Source organism: Pelophylax lessonae, assembly GCF_965119305.1.
Source record: "Pelophylax lessonae genome assembly, chromosome: 1".
Lineage (NCBI taxonomy): Eukaryota > Metazoa > Chordata > Amphibia > Anura > Ranidae > Pelophylax > Pelophylax lessonae.
The window spans coordinates 10,036,038-10,051,168 of NC_138768.1; the positions used below are offsets into that span (position 1 = coordinate 10,036,038).

Genomic DNA, 15,131 nt, shown 5'->3' on the forward strand with positions numbered 1-15,131 from the left:
GGGATGGTGCCCACTGAGAAATAAAGAAATAATATATATGTGACAAAAAAGATCTTCTCCACATATCTTTCTAAATATATAGAAATACATGACTGCAGAATGAAGCCTTTGTCAGCCAAGATTCCTCCAAAGGTTTCTAGTGGTTCCTGAGAAAATAGGATTGTTTGTTTACCTGTTAGATCCATTTCTTGGAGTACATCACGGGACATATAGCATCTTTTTAAATCCTTGTTAACACTGTAATGTGCCACCTACAGGTGATTGGATACTGGAACAAAGGCAAGAAGTTCCCTCCTAGTGCATAACCCCCCGCCCCAGTAGGCAGGGCTCTTGTTTTGCAGCAAGTATAGACCATAACACAAAGGGGGGGGGGGGTCTCTGTGTCCCACAATGTTTTCCAAGAAATGGATTTTACACGTAAACCAAAAATTATTATTCTCTTTACTGTACATCACAGGACACAGAGCATCTGCCCATAGACGGTAACAAGTCAAAAGATCTCTAAAACAACCAGAAATAGGAAAGAACCTGACACAGTAACATGCAAAAAATCACTGCACCAAAATGCAGTTTCTCAACGTCTCACATCTACCTGGTAAACATCAAATGGCGCTTTTCCACTGCATGGAACCGAACGGTTCGGCTCGCTTTTGTGCTTTTCCACTGCATAGTACCACATGGTACAGTGTTGGAATGGTTCGGTACGGTACGGCGGCGCTTTTCCACTACATGGAACCGAACGGTGCGGCTCGCTTAAACAGTACCACCTCAATTGTGGGTCCAAGAGGGCCGTACCGGTAACATATCCAACAATCCTTTGCATGCAGCCCTGACTGTTTGTCACTACTAGCCACTGATTGGTCAGAGAATCGTTGTTATCCCACCCACTTTACCTTAGTGGAAAAGCAAACCGTACCGAACCGTTCCAACACCGTACCATGCGGTACCATGCAGTGGAAAACCAAACAGAGCCAAGCAGAGCCAAGCCGGTACTTGCAGTGGAAAAATGCCAAAAAAGAGTGCACCGAAGACCAGGTACAGACTTCAAAAACTTGATACATTGAAAAAGGTAGATAGTGCCGTTCTCCATAAAAGGTGGAACCTGTCCTTTCAAACCATGAGTTTGGGCAATAAACTGACAAATTCAACAGAAAAAAATGAGACATGGAAGATGTGCGATCCTTCTTTCTGGTCCTCAGGGGTCACAAAGAGAAATCTGATTGTAGAATTTCAGCAGTCAACTACAGGTAAACCTGATAGCACAAACAAATATCCAATATGAGAAAAGCCATTTCCCCCAGTGACTGAGCCAGAGGATAAAGGAAGGTAATACACTGAGATGAAAAGGTAGAAACAACTTTAGATTAAGTAAAAGGCCAAAAAGCCATCTTAGCATGAGGGAAAAAAACAGGAAGGACTCCTTACAGACATTACTTCAGCATGATCCGAAGCTACGAGCTGAAGTAATGGCAACTAGAACACACAACCTTCCACGTGAAACAACAAAGGGGACAAAAGGAAGGTCATGAATAGGCTCAAACTGAGAATTCTGTAAACACAGAAAGAACCTTATTAAATCCCATGGAGCCAATGGTGGGCTGACCGTATGAAAACATGCATGACACCTAGTACAAGGGCATGCACCAAGAACAGGAACAGCTATCAGCCTCCACAAGAAGAGATAGCCAAAATATGACCCTTGATCATATTCAAGGCCAGAAATAAATCAACCCTCCTTTTGAGGAATCCAAGATACGGCACACAGCATGAAGGAAACCTCTTAGGTCAACACCATGCTACATACGATTGCCAAGGCATGTAAAAAGTCTTCCGTGACTTAGCCATACTAGTCTTCAAAAGAGCAGGAAAAACAAAAGGCCTAGCGATCCTTGTCTCCTAAAACCTTTTTGGCTGCATTAGCCAATCTGGAATGCCCACAGACATTATAAGGCTGGAAAAAATCAGGCCTTGCAAAGACAGGGCTTGACTATCTGGGGATCCAAGGACTATCCACTGACAAATCACAACATCAGAACACCAAGTTCTCCTGGTTTAGGTCAGAATTAGGGATAGACTGATATGATTTTTTTGGGGCCGATACCGATATTTTGGTCACAACGTATCAGTATCGGCCGATATTTTGTACATTTAAAGTGTTGAAAAATAAAGACAATTTTTGACACAAATCTGGTACTGAACATGTTAATTTTTGTTTAATGCTTAATGGCTGGCTTGCTGGTACCCTGTGGTGGCTGGCTGTCTGGCACCCTGTGGTGGGTGGTTGGCTTGCTGGCACCCTGTGGTGAGTGGCTGGCTGTTAGTCACCCTGTGGTGGGTGGCTGGCACCCTGTGGTAGGTGGGTGGTTGAATGGTACAGGGCCTGTGGGACGGCTTGCTGGTACAGTGCCTGTGGCTGGCTGGCACCCTGTGGTGGGTGGCTGGCTGGCACCCTGTGGTAGCTGGGTGGCTGGCACAGGGGCTGTGGGTGGTTGAATGGCACAGGGCCTGTTGGCGGCTTGCTGGTACAGTGCCTGTGGCTGGCACCCTGTCTGCGGTTGGCTAGCTGTCTGGCACCCGGTGGTGGGTGGCTGGCTGGCACAGGGGCTGTGGGTGGCTGGCTGGTACAGGGCCTGTACATGGCTGGCTGGTACAGTGCCTGTGAGTGGCTGGCTGGTACAGTGCCTGTGGCTGGCAGGTACAGGGCCTGTGGGTGGCTGGCTGGCTCACTGGTACAGTGCTTGTGGCTGGCTGGTACAGGGCCTGTGGATGTGGGTGGCTGGCTGGCACCGGGCTGCTGTGGGTGGGTCTATGGCTGTGATACACTCCCTCGAGACTAATCCCGACTCCAGGCGAGGCTGTCCAAGGCGAGGGAGGTGGCCTAAGAAGGCAGAATGACGTCACAAAAATATCTGCAATATCGGCCAATTCCGGGGGCCGATTCCGATATATCGGGGAAAATGCATATCGGCCCCTGATATATCGGCCTTGCCGATAATCGGTCTATCCCTAGTCAGACTCCAGAAGTCCACATCCTGAGAGCCTCACCATTGACAGGGCTCCATAACACCTCCAGATGAAGAGCTTGCTCTTATGGAGACAACTGCTGAAAGCTGAGGAAAATCCACCTGGCAAACATCCTTTCTTGGAGGGTGGGCGGCTACTAGAGCTTTAACCCTTTCGCTGCCATGCCATGATCTCCACCTTTAAACTCCGGCGGCCAGACCATTTATGCAGTTTTGCCATAGTTTTTTTTTTTTTTTTCCCTAAAGCTTTCAGAGTTTGTAAAGAAAAAAAAAAAATACAATTTTCTGAAAGCACATTACCTGTAGAATAATAAAAAAAAAAAAATGTGCTACACAATAATTGCACAAATGTTTATTAATTTCCTGTTTTCACTAAAAATACACTAAAATCATTATTGGTGGATACATAAATGGCAAAACTTACAAAATTCTTGCTAAATTCCTATTAAATATAAAAGCTAAAACTGTATTGAGTTAATAAATAACAAATATTTGTAAATTTTAAATTGTGCCTTTCGATGAAATGGTGAAAACTGAAGGTACCCAAAACAGTAGATAAAAACAATTTACTGATGTTATTTTTTTTTCATTACAGCTTTCAGAGTTTGTAAAAGACCCCAACCATATATTTTCTAAAAGGGCCTGTAAAATTAAAAAAAAATAAAAAAATTTACTACTGATTTTTTAGGCCCTGCAATAGTTGGTCAAATATTTAGCAAACCTCTATTTTCACTAAAAATACACTTAAAATCATTATTAGTGGACAAACAGAACGGAACTTATAAACTTCCTGTTAAATTCCTACTAAGGTCACGTGGGACGTACTAAAGTGTACGTCTGTGCAGGGCCATGTTTACCCACATGGGAATGCCCAGGTGTTCCGTGCACCCCCATGCAGGCAGTCCTATTCATGTCAATTGAGATGCAGTGGTTGCACGGGGAACAATCGCTGCTCCCAATCTGACATTCTAAAAGTTTTCTAATTCAAAAAGTTTTTAAATTTGTCTTCCAATTACCAAGGATAATAAAATAGAAACAAATTTGTTTAGATTGTGTGGATTCCCAGGACTCCTAACAGAACTGGGGACTGTGGTGGAAAGCCCTAAGCTTGAAAGCAGAAAAAGGAACCATCTTATTAAAGTAGAAAGAGCAACAGATTGTTGGAAATGTGAGCTTGCCCTATTCCCGAAGAAACCAGAGTGCCCCTTTTTCCTGATAAATTCTGAATATAATAACTTCTAGTAGAGATAAGAGATTGCTGGCTCTATCGGTAACATACACCTACTCTGAGTGAACTCACTCTCCCTGGGGCATTGTCAGGTGAATCTGTGCAGTGGAGAGAACACTTTTTGGGGGTAAGCCCAGTCTATATACTATGTAGACATCACTATGGTGAGGATGTAACTGGAAAACGAATGCCTTGTTTCCACTGAGCGGATCGGTTCGGGTCGGTACGCTATTTTGAGTGTTTCCATTATGAAAGTGGCCCATACAACCGAACCAAACCGCACCATTCCTGGTCCTCCTTCAGATGTAGGGCCATAGGAAATGGTACGGAACGGTTAGGGCAGAGCTACTGGCGTCACACGATACATTCCACTGATTGGCGGACAGGGAAACGCCAATGCTCACGTCAAACGAAAAGCTCAGTCCAGATAATAGTCCAGACTTGCAGTGGAAACACTCACCTGAATAGGTCGGACCATTATAACCCTTCCAAACTGTACCAACCCGAACCATTCCGCTCAGTGGAAACGAGGCATTAGGATCTTGTGGCATCCACCATGATCCAATCAGGAAGGAGTATGCATGTGTTGTCCCTAGGTACTTTTTGTGACCAGCGATTGTGTCTACCAGTAGGAGTTATCCAGGCTGCAACCAAGCACATCTGGGATATGTGTCTATGGAGAAAAAAAAACTGCCAGCTGCTTAAAACATGGAGACTTTCTACGAATACCCAACACAGATACAGGCACTGCCACACTCCTGACATCACCCAGTCATACTGCACAAGAACTCATGCGGTCCAGTGTTCAAAGGTGGGGGATGGAGAAAAAATCCTGACACTTTCCAAGTCTCCTAGGCCTCCCTCAGCACCACTTTCACTATGTAGTGCCCCTGCAGCCCAGAGCGTAGCTCCATCTAGTGTCCATTATGAGGTAATAGTACGGCAGTGCCACACCATTGCCACTAGATGATCATAGGTAATCACTATATAAAAATAAAATATGGACAATATTCGTAATGGCTGGATAAATGTGTGTCATAACTCATTTTTTTTTTTAAATAGACCTTGTGAAAGCTTACACCACAAAATGTACTCAGCCAATGAAAGGTAATGACTCAATTTTTATTTTTCTACTGCTATCAATCACCAACATGGTGCAACACTTCATCCATGTCTTTGGTGATCTCTGATCTCCTTATGAAGTGTTTCTTACATAATGAAGATCAGCCATGGAGTATATCTGAGGTGTATATCAGGGTGTGCTTCTTCCCCACATGTCCAGCAACATTCATATAGACGACATTTCCCACACTCAAGGCACTCATACACCTCGAGGGTTGTGTGGGATCCCTGATGTACAGGAAGACAGGACTTCAGTGAGTAACAATTGCCTCACTCAGGACAGGAAAGTGGCTTCTCCCCCGTGTGAGATCTTTGATGTCTGTAAAGGTGGGAGGTCTGTGAAAAACATTTCCCACACTCAGGACAGCAATACGGCTTCTCCCCTGTGTGAGATCTCTGATGTTTATAAAGATTGGACTTCACTGAAAAACATTTCCCGCACTCAAGACAAGAAAATGGCTTCTCCCCCGTGTGAGATCTCTGATGCGTGGAAAGGCTGGACTTGTCTGAAAAACATTTTCCACACTCAAGACAGCAATATGGCTTCTTTCCTGTGTGAGATCTTTGATGTTTATAAAGACTGTTCTTCTGTGAAAAACATTTCCTGCATTCAGGACAGGAATATGAATTCTCTCCCATGTGAGATCTCTGATGTGTGTAAAGATTTGACTTCTGTAAAAAACATTTCCCACACTCAGAACAGGAATACGGCTTCTCCCCCGTATGTATTATCTGATGTGTGTAAAGACTGGATTTCTGTGAAAAACATTTCCCACATTCAGGACAGGAATACGGCTTCTCCCCCGTGTGAGATCTCTGATGTTTGTAAAGATGAGACTTCTGTGAAAAACATCTCCCACACTCAGAACAGGAATAAGGCTTCTCCCCTGTGTGAGATCTCTGATGTGTGTAAAGATTGAACTTCTGTGAAAAACATTTCCCACACTCAGGACAAGAATACAGTTTTTGCCCCATATGTAATCTCTGATGTTTGTAAAGACTGGACTTCTGTGAAAAACATTTCCCACACTCAAGACAGGAATATGGCTTTTCAACTGTGTGAGATATTTTATGCTCATTAAGTGTGTATTTAGATTGGAAACATTTCCCACACTCAGGGCAGGGATATGGCTTTTCACCTGAGTGAGACCTCTGATGTCTGTAAAGATTGGACTTCTGTGAAAAACATTTACCGCACTCAAGGCAGCAATACGGCTTCTCAGCTGTGTGGGTTCTTTTATGTTCATTAAGTTTGAATCTAGAATGGAAACACTTCCCGCACTCAGTACAGGAAAACCTCTTATGTGCTGGAAGGACAGCACCGTCCCTCACAGTCTGAGGTTCCTCAGGATAAGAGGAATACGATGGTCCATCTACACTGTGTGGTGCCGAATGGACATTTGAGGTAGCCGGGTTTTCTCCTGGACTATACTGTGTGATGTCCTCATCTTCTACTTTACAGTCTGGAGACAAAGTGAGACAATCCTCTGAGGTTTTCCTCATCTCCCGTCCATGTACTAAAATAGAAATAAAAAGATTATTACTAGACATGAGCAGATTGGTTCCCCTAAACCAGGACTCCGCCCACATCAGGCAGCTTTATCTCTCAGGATCTTACAATTCCACCCTCAAGGTAACTAGTAAATGGGTCCTCTGATCTCCTACCAGTTCATTTCTTTATTCATGGACCTTAGTCAGAGAGTGAGGAAACAACGAGAACTGTCTTTTATAGGAGTGACAGTGATGAGGGGATTATAGGACGAGTGTCCCCACCTCCTCTATCACTCATTGTCATCTTCCCAACACAAGAAGTCCTGCACTTCCTTATTTAGTCCATAATTTAGTCATGAATAACAGCGGCTGAGCCCCACCAGATGTCAGAGAGTGAGGATGGGGGGAGAACAACCAAGATAGAGACTGGACTGATCCTGAAGACCTCCATCATTGGGTATTGACTCCTCCCTTATTATCACTTTTCTTTCTCCAAGATTTGAGGATGTTATCACATTATTATCAACATGTAAATGTCTGTGCTCCAATTTAAATCATCAGATATAAAATGTCCAGTTGGTAGAAAAAAAATGTCTACAGGTTACCAGTTTAGAGTTACAGATTAGGTCCAGGGCGACAATTATTGCTCTCATACTAACGATCGCGGCGATACCTCACATGTGTGGTTTGAACACCGTTTACATATGCGTTCGCTTCTGCGGGCAAGCTCGGAGGGACTGGGCGCTTAAATATTTTTTTCTCATTTAACCAGTTCCCAACCACCCGCCGCCTTTTTACTGCGGCAGGGTGGCTCGGGCAGGCAAAACGACGTAGACCTAGGTTGCTCGCCGGCACGCTCCCACCCCCGATCGTCGCGGGGAAGCCGATGTGTGTGTCAGGCGGCTCCGATTGCCCCCTGACACCCGCGAACGCTCCCCGCTGAGAGAGAAGGACGTTCGGCTGTTGTAAACACATCTGGCCGTTCTTCTCCCTGGAATGATCGCAGAGCTCATGTGATCCTGCTATATAGGATCACATGTATCTGTGGTCATCTCAGAAGCCACGCCGCCGCACAGTTAGAAGGCTTTTGGTATGAAGTCGAGTAGGGGCCAGCTTGCCCTCACTTGACTTCCTGCCTAGGAGGGAAAAGGAGCGGAACGTTTTCCCCTCTACTGACGGCTCCGGTAAGCTGGTAAAATGACCGTGAAGCGGCGGGAGGGGGGCATCTCTCCCGCTACCCATAAAAATGATCCTGCGGCGAATCCGCTGCTGGGACCACTTTTATGTGAAAGAGCATCTCCTGCCCTGTAAAAAAATACCGGTGGTAAAGCAGCTATTTGCCAAACATCAAAGTAGTGAAGTAAAACTGTGGTGGGCGGGCAGTCCGTCCGTCTGTAAGTGGTTAATCAATGTGTTTGGTGCACTTTAACCTGAGTACTCACTACACAAGCTCACTCATCTGACGCACTACAATATACTGCAGTAAACGTGCACCAACGCAGTGAAAAATACTGCAGGAAACCTACCCTGACAAAATAAGAACAGTCGCACTACACTCACACTGAACTATCACTAGATTCACACTAAACTGATACTCCACACTGACAATAGAATCAGAATAACACACTATAGCACACTAACTCTCTAGAAGCACTGAACAGAGCCCTGTTCTATCTCTCTCCACACGAATATCATACAACAAATGGCTGCTATTGAAAGAATAGTTTTATAGCGTGGGGTGGGACTAAGAGCAATGAGCCATGATTGTGCACAGTCATTACTTTCTATAACGTGACATGCTCTGTGCCCTGATTGGGTAAAGCTTTCATCGCTTTAGCCAATCAGGGCTTCCAATGAAATGTGCGGTGGCGCAGTGCATTGTAGTCATTCGGCGGGCCGAACAAATGGTTGAATGCACCACAAATTCGGGTGTTCGTTAAATGGGCGAACAGCCAATGTTCATCCCAAACTCATACTTGGGCCAAAACCGTTCGCCCAACTCTATTATCCGAGAGAAATACAGGACGAGGAACACAGCTCAGGAAAGTGACCAGGGTATTACAGGCTAATATCACCCAGTCCTTCCACTACTCTGGACCAATCAGTGAGCAGTATGGGTGGAGAATTTCGTGTTAATGACCCACCTGTGCTGATCTCTGTAGGAGTGTCCTCCTCTATAAATGTCCCCGTTATTCCATCCTCCTCCATAGACTGCTGATCATCCCTCACATATCTCTCTTCTTCTTCTGCTTTAACCTCAAATTCTATATTGATTGGATCTCCACTCTAAATAAAGAAAAGGAGAGTATATATCATCTGTAAAATATAAGCTTTATTATTGTGAATATCACATAAAATATCCACACATTGTTTCTACAAGTCCATGTTCTACATGCTCCATCGCACCAACCTTGTAACAGTGAGGGATGGTGTGACCTTCCTGTGTGGAATCCCGGGAATTCAGAGGATGGGGACATCTCTCTGGTGGGTTCCTGGTATTAGGTGGCTCCAGCATATTCTTGTGTCCTTTTGAAAACACCTCTATCACTCCGAACTCCTCATTCTCCTCTTTATACTCTTCTTTAACAACAATATTATCATCCTCGAGGTTTCCACTCTTAATATATAATAAAACATTCATTGTAACAAACATGCTGTGTATAAATCAAAACTACCAATAAATGTCAGTCACCTACCTGATGATGGTGAGGGATGGTGTGACCTTCCTGTGTGGAATCCCGGGAATACAGAGGACGGGGACATCTCTCTGGTGGGTTTCTGCAGTTGGATGACTCCACCATGGTGTCCTGGTACAGATCTTTGTGTTCTTTTAGAAACTCTGACTCCTCCATCACCCCATCCTCATCATCCTCCTCTTTTATCTCTTCTTTAACCTCAACTTTAGAATCTCTCAGGTTTCCACTCTGAATATAGAATAAAAATGACATCAATGGTAACAATGCAGATAATGTACAGATGCTAATGAGACTATCAGTGATTGTTCCTCATCTACCTGATGATGGTGAGGGATGGTGTGACCTTCCTGTGTGGAATCCCAGGAATACAGAGGACGGGGACATCTCTCTGGTGGGTTTCTGTAGTTGGATGACTCCTCCATGGTGTCCTGGTACAGATTTTTGTGTTCTTTTAGAAACTCTGACTCCTCCATCACCCCATACTCATCATCCTCCTCTTTTATCTCTTCTTTAACCTCAACTTTAGAATCTCTCAGGTTTCCACTCTGAATATATAATAAAAATGACATCATTTGTAACAATGCAGATAATGTAAAAATCCTAATGATACTATCAGTGATTGTTCCTCATCTACCTGATGATGGTGAGGGATGGTGTGACCTTCCTGTGTGGAATTCTGGGAATACAGAGGACGGGGACATCTCTCTGGTGGGTTCCCATTACTGGATCCATCTGTAGGAAACACACACACTGACTGAATACATTGTTTCTATGTGTTTATCAGATGATGGGGGATCTAGGTGGACCCTCCGTACTGCTTTCTTCTTTACAATAAAGTCTCCTCTTACCTGGTGATGTGAGGGGCGGCTGATTCTCCATCATGGCGTCCTTGTAGAGATCCTTGTGTCCTTCTAAATACTCCCACTCCTTCATCGAGAAATAGACAGTGACATCCTGACACCTTATAGGAACCTGACACACACAATGATACAGTCACCATCCAGACACATCCCTTGTCTGTTACTGGATAATGTCCCAGAATTTCCAGTACCGCTCACCTCTCCTCGATGATCTCTGGAATCTTCTTTTTATTTCTCTATTCTATCAAGGAGGGAGGCGGAGTCAATGTGATGGTCATATGATCTCTAGTCTTCGCAGGAGGAAAACTCTAGAATTGAACACAAATAGTAAAATCAAATGATATTCCCAGAATTCTCCTCACCTCTCTGGTCAGGTCTGTGTTTTATTACTAGAAATAAGAGGGATGTCATGTGACCTCCCAGAATCCTCCTCCCCTCTCCGGTCAGGTTTCTATTAAAGTCTTTCTTCAGACTAATAATTTACCTACATGGGCCCCCACACTCCATTGGTTAAGAGTGGTAGAGAAGGGTGCAGAATGGAGGACATGGAGTGCAGGCTACAGAACATAGGGTGAAGGGTGTAGGTCACTGAAGGACATGGGGTGCAGGGTGTAGGACAGTAATGCACTCCCCCACTCCTCCTGCATGTCCTGTACATCTTCCCCAGCAGTGCGTGAGAGAAGAGTGGACACAGAGGACAGCTTGTGTACATAAAGCAGCATGTCTTTCCCTGGCTGGTTTCTTAGCTGGCTACTTTGCAGGCTTGCCCTGTATACTACTGTAAGAACTCTGTAGTTGTTTCTCAGCACCTTGTGGGGATCTTTGTGAAAGTGCCAAAGTAGCGCCATATTGGAGATTCGGTCCCGCTCCTTCCTCTCTGTTTCCTGCAGGGACACAGGCAGTTGTGGGTAGAAGCAGGAGCCGATGACGACAGTAATGCGGCCGGGGAAAGCAGAAAGATCAGTGAGATGAGTCGCTCATGCCGCTGTCCTGTCCAGTCCACCCCTGACTTCACAGGTCAGGTGCCACCGCTGTCTCCTCCTCCTTTGATTCCCTCACCCTCCCACCAGGCCCTGCTCCGAGCCACATTCCTGCCTGAATAACGTGTCCGGGTTTCAGGCAGACACATTTCTTCAGACTAACAGTGAGAATGGGCTGACAAGAGCCCAGGTGCTAGGACACCATTTCAAGTCGCCATGGTGACCTGGTGCCTGGGGTTTGTTGAAATCTGGCATAAGGTGATCATAGATATATGGAAATGTAGCAGGGATCGGTCACATTTCCATCCATGTGTGGTCACTGCCGGTGTAACGTTAAAAAAACATACCCCGTGGAGAAACCATACCGTCGTCACTTCCGGTCTGAAACAGCTGAGCAGCGCAGCAGTGCGCATGCTCAGAGCCCCGGAGACGTAAATGAAGATGAAAGAATTTGAGAAGTGCGCATGCTCGGTAGGCATGAAATTCTCACGGCACTGTGTCTAATGTTATACTTGCGGCGGGTACATTAAAACACTTCGGCTGCAACATCAATCATCTCCTCTGCTATCGCTGTAACTTCCCTCATCTCCGGTAATAAATATAAAAGCGGCGGCGGGAGTATGAGCTGTAAATGTGACGGCGATCGCGGCTCCGTGATCCGCTTTTATATTTATTACCGGAGATGAGGGAAGTGACAGGGCGAAGAGCGGAGATGATTTATGTTGCAGATAAGCAGTTTTAATGTAAGCGCCGCAAGTTTAACTACCGTGAGAAATCCATACCCTCCGTAGCTGAACCGGAAGTGACGAGGGTATGGTTTTCTCACGGGTATGGTTTTTTCACGGAACACCGGATAAAAGTCACTCGATCAGCGGCTGTAGCCAATAGCTTCATCACTGATCTGTGTATTCTGAGAGCGGAGGAGCGCCCCGCATTGTCAGAATACAATAGTGCAGCGGGGAGGATTCCCCCATCCCCCTCCAATGTGTGGATGGGGGAATTGGTTCAGTGTTTTTCCTCTCATCCCGCTGGCTGAATGATAAAAGTGAACCATGTATGGCCAGCTTTGGAAGGAAGATATATTATTCATCAACTGATCCCCCTGAAGGGGTTAATCTAGGTTTCCACACTATATATGTGTGTATCATCATCTGCTGGAGATAAAAGACGTCACAGTGACTATGGAGGAAGAGGACGGACATGACGGGGCGGGGGGGGGGGGGGTTTTTTTACTGGGTGTAAAAAGAAAATGGGTGGCACAGTGATGTAGTGGTTAGCACTTTCACCTAGCAGCAAGAGGGTCGCTGGTTCGAATCCCAACCATGACACTACCTGCCTGGAGTTTGCATGTTCTCCCTGTGCCTGCGTGGGTTTTTCTCCGGGTACTCCGTTTTCCTCCCACACTCCAAAGACATGCTGGTAGGTTAATTGCATCCTGTATAAAAAAATTGGCCCTACTGTGTATGTATGAATGAATGTGAGTTAGGGACCTTAGATTGTAAGCTCCTTGAGGGCAGGGCCTCATGTGAATGTGCAATGTATATGTAAAATGTTGCATAAATTTACAGCGCTATATAAGAACCTGAAATAAATAAATAAATAAAATCTTATTACCTCCTCTGCTGCCACTTCCAACAATGTCTCCTCTCTACTTTCTCCCAACTCACCTCTCACCCGGAACTTCCTGTGTGCCTGATAACACTTCCTGCCTGTACCTGACATCACTTCCTGTCTGTCTTCCATAGTGACCTCCTGTCTTTCTTCCATAGAGACTTCCTGTCTGGGTAGAAGTGAGATCACCATCTTGTGGAGCTCAGAGGAACTGCAGCCCTGAGAGACATCTTGTAGTGTGAACAGGGCCTTGTGCTGTGTGTGTATGTACTGTATATCCTTATAGATGGGTCATCTCCACTCCCACCAAGGGGGATAGAAATATATTACTGCTCGGGGGGAGACATTTTGGCACCTTTGAATTTGCAGTAGAATTGATTGCAGATTTAGTAATGCAGACATCCCAACCTGCAAAAACTCATTTCAGGGAGGTGGCAAAGTCATTTCAGGGAGGTGAGCCCCCCCCACATGCCGCCGCCCCCCCCCCCCCCGCGCACGCCTGCGCCGCACCCCCCTTTCCAATTTAACACTACCAGAGAATAATGAAATGGAATGTAATCAGTATACCTGGTCACTGGTGCTGGTACTGGTCACTGATGCTGGTACTGGTCACTGATGCTGGTACTGTACTGGTCACTGGTGCTGGTACTGGTCCACTGGTGCTGGTACTGGCCTGGTCACTGGTGCTCGTACTGGTCACTGGTGCTGGTCACTGGTGCTGGTACTGGTGCTGGTACTGGCCTGGTCACTGGTGCTGGCCTGGTCACTGGTGCTGGTACTGGCCTGGTCACTGGTGCTGGTACTGGCCTGGTCACTGGTGCTGGTACTGGCCTGGTCACTGGTGCTGGTCACTGGAGCTGGTACTGGCCTGGTCACTGGTGCTGGTCTGGTCACTGGTTCTGGTACTGTACTGGTCTGGTAACTGGTGCGGGTACTGGTCACTGGTGCTGGTACTGGTCCACTGGTGCTGGTACCGGTCACTGGTGCTGGTACTGGCCTGGTCACTGGTGCTCGTACTGGTCACTGGTGCTGGTATTGGCCTGGTTACTGGTGCTGGTACTGGCCTGGTTACTGGTGCTGGTACTGGCCTGGTCACTGGTGCTGGTACTGGCCTGGTCACTGGTGCTGGTCACTGGCCTGGTCACTGGTGCTGGCCTGGTCACTGGTACTGGCCTGGTCACTGGTACTGGTCACTGGTGCTGGTACTGGTGCTGGTACTGGCCTGGTCACTGGTGCTGGTCACTGGTGCTGGTACTGGCCTGGTCACTGGTGCTGGTACTGGCCTGGTCACTGGTGCTGGTCACTGGTGCTGGTACTGGCCTGGTCACTGGTGCTGGTATTGGTGCTGGTACTGGCCTGGTCACTGGTGCTGGTACTGGCCTGGTCACTGGTGCTGGTCACTGGTGCTGGTACTGGCCTGGTCACTGGTGCTGGTACTGGCCTGGTCACTGGTGCTGGTACTGGCCTGGTCACTGGTGCTGGCCTGGTCACTGGTGCTGGTACTGGCCTGGTCACTGGTGCTGGCCTGGTCACTGGTGCTGGTACTGGCCTGGTCACTGGTGCTGGTACTGGCCTGGTCACTGGTGCTGGTCACTGGTGCTGCTACTGGCCTGGTCACTGGTGCTGGTATTGGTGCTGGTACTGGCCTGGCCACTGGTGCTGGTCACTGGTGCTGGTACTGGCCTGGTCACTGGTGCTGGTCACTGGTGCTGGTACTGGCCTGGTCACTGGTGCTGGTACTGGCCTGGTCACTGGTGCTGGCCTGGTCACTGGTGCTGGTACTGGCCTGGTCACTGGTGCTGGTACTGGTCACTGGTGCTGGTACTGGTCACTGGTACTGGCCTGGTCACTGGTGCTGGCCTGGTCACTGGTGCTGGTACTGGCCTGGTCACTGGTGCTGGTACTGGCCTGGTCACTGGTGCTGGTCACTGGTGCTGGTACTGGTGCTGGTCACTGGTGCTGGTCACTGGTGCTGGTACTGGCCTGGTCACTGGTGCTGGTCACTGGTGCTGGTCACTGGTGCTGGTACTGGCCTGGTCACTGGTGCTGGTCACTGGTGCTGGTACTGGCCTGGTCACTTGCTGGTACTGGCCTGGTCACTGGTGCTGGTACTGGCCTGG

General features: G+C 47.0%; 3 protein-coding genes across 3 annotated transcripts in view; 1 reads left to right on the top strand and 2 right to left on the bottom strand.

The window, feature by feature from the left end:
- LOC309567976 (uncharacterized protein) overlaps positions 1–13,050 on the bottom strand; it is a gene marked incomplete at its 3' end in the record, with an annotated part of 90,805 nt that extends 77,755 nt beyond the window's left edge. Inside the window, exon 1 of the mRNA XM_082273532.1 lies at positions 13,015–13,050. The remainder of the gene's footprint in view (positions 1–13,014) is intronic.
- LOC309563394 (uncharacterized protein) overlaps positions 1–15,131 on the top strand; it is a gene marked incomplete at its 3' end in the record, with an annotated part of 732,657 nt that overhangs the window by 255,010 nt on the left and 462,516 nt on the right. The gene's annotated exons all lie outside the window — the stretch shown is intronic.
- The window catches only part of LOC309563383 (uncharacterized protein), a 797,887-nt gene that overhangs the window by 222,328 nt on the left and 560,428 nt on the right, over positions 1–15,131 (bottom strand). The window contains exons 11-14 of the mRNA XM_082267777.1: positions 10,195–10,292; positions 9,878–10,105; positions 9,561–9,788; positions 9,275–9,481 (exon numbers count right to left, since the gene is read on the bottom strand). Coding sequence (XP_082123903.1) covers positions 9,275–9,481; positions 9,561–9,788; positions 9,878–10,105; positions 10,195–10,292 — 761 coding nt within the window. The remainder of the gene's footprint in view (positions 1–9,274; positions 9,482–9,560; positions 9,789–9,877; positions 10,106–10,194; positions 10,293–15,131) is intronic.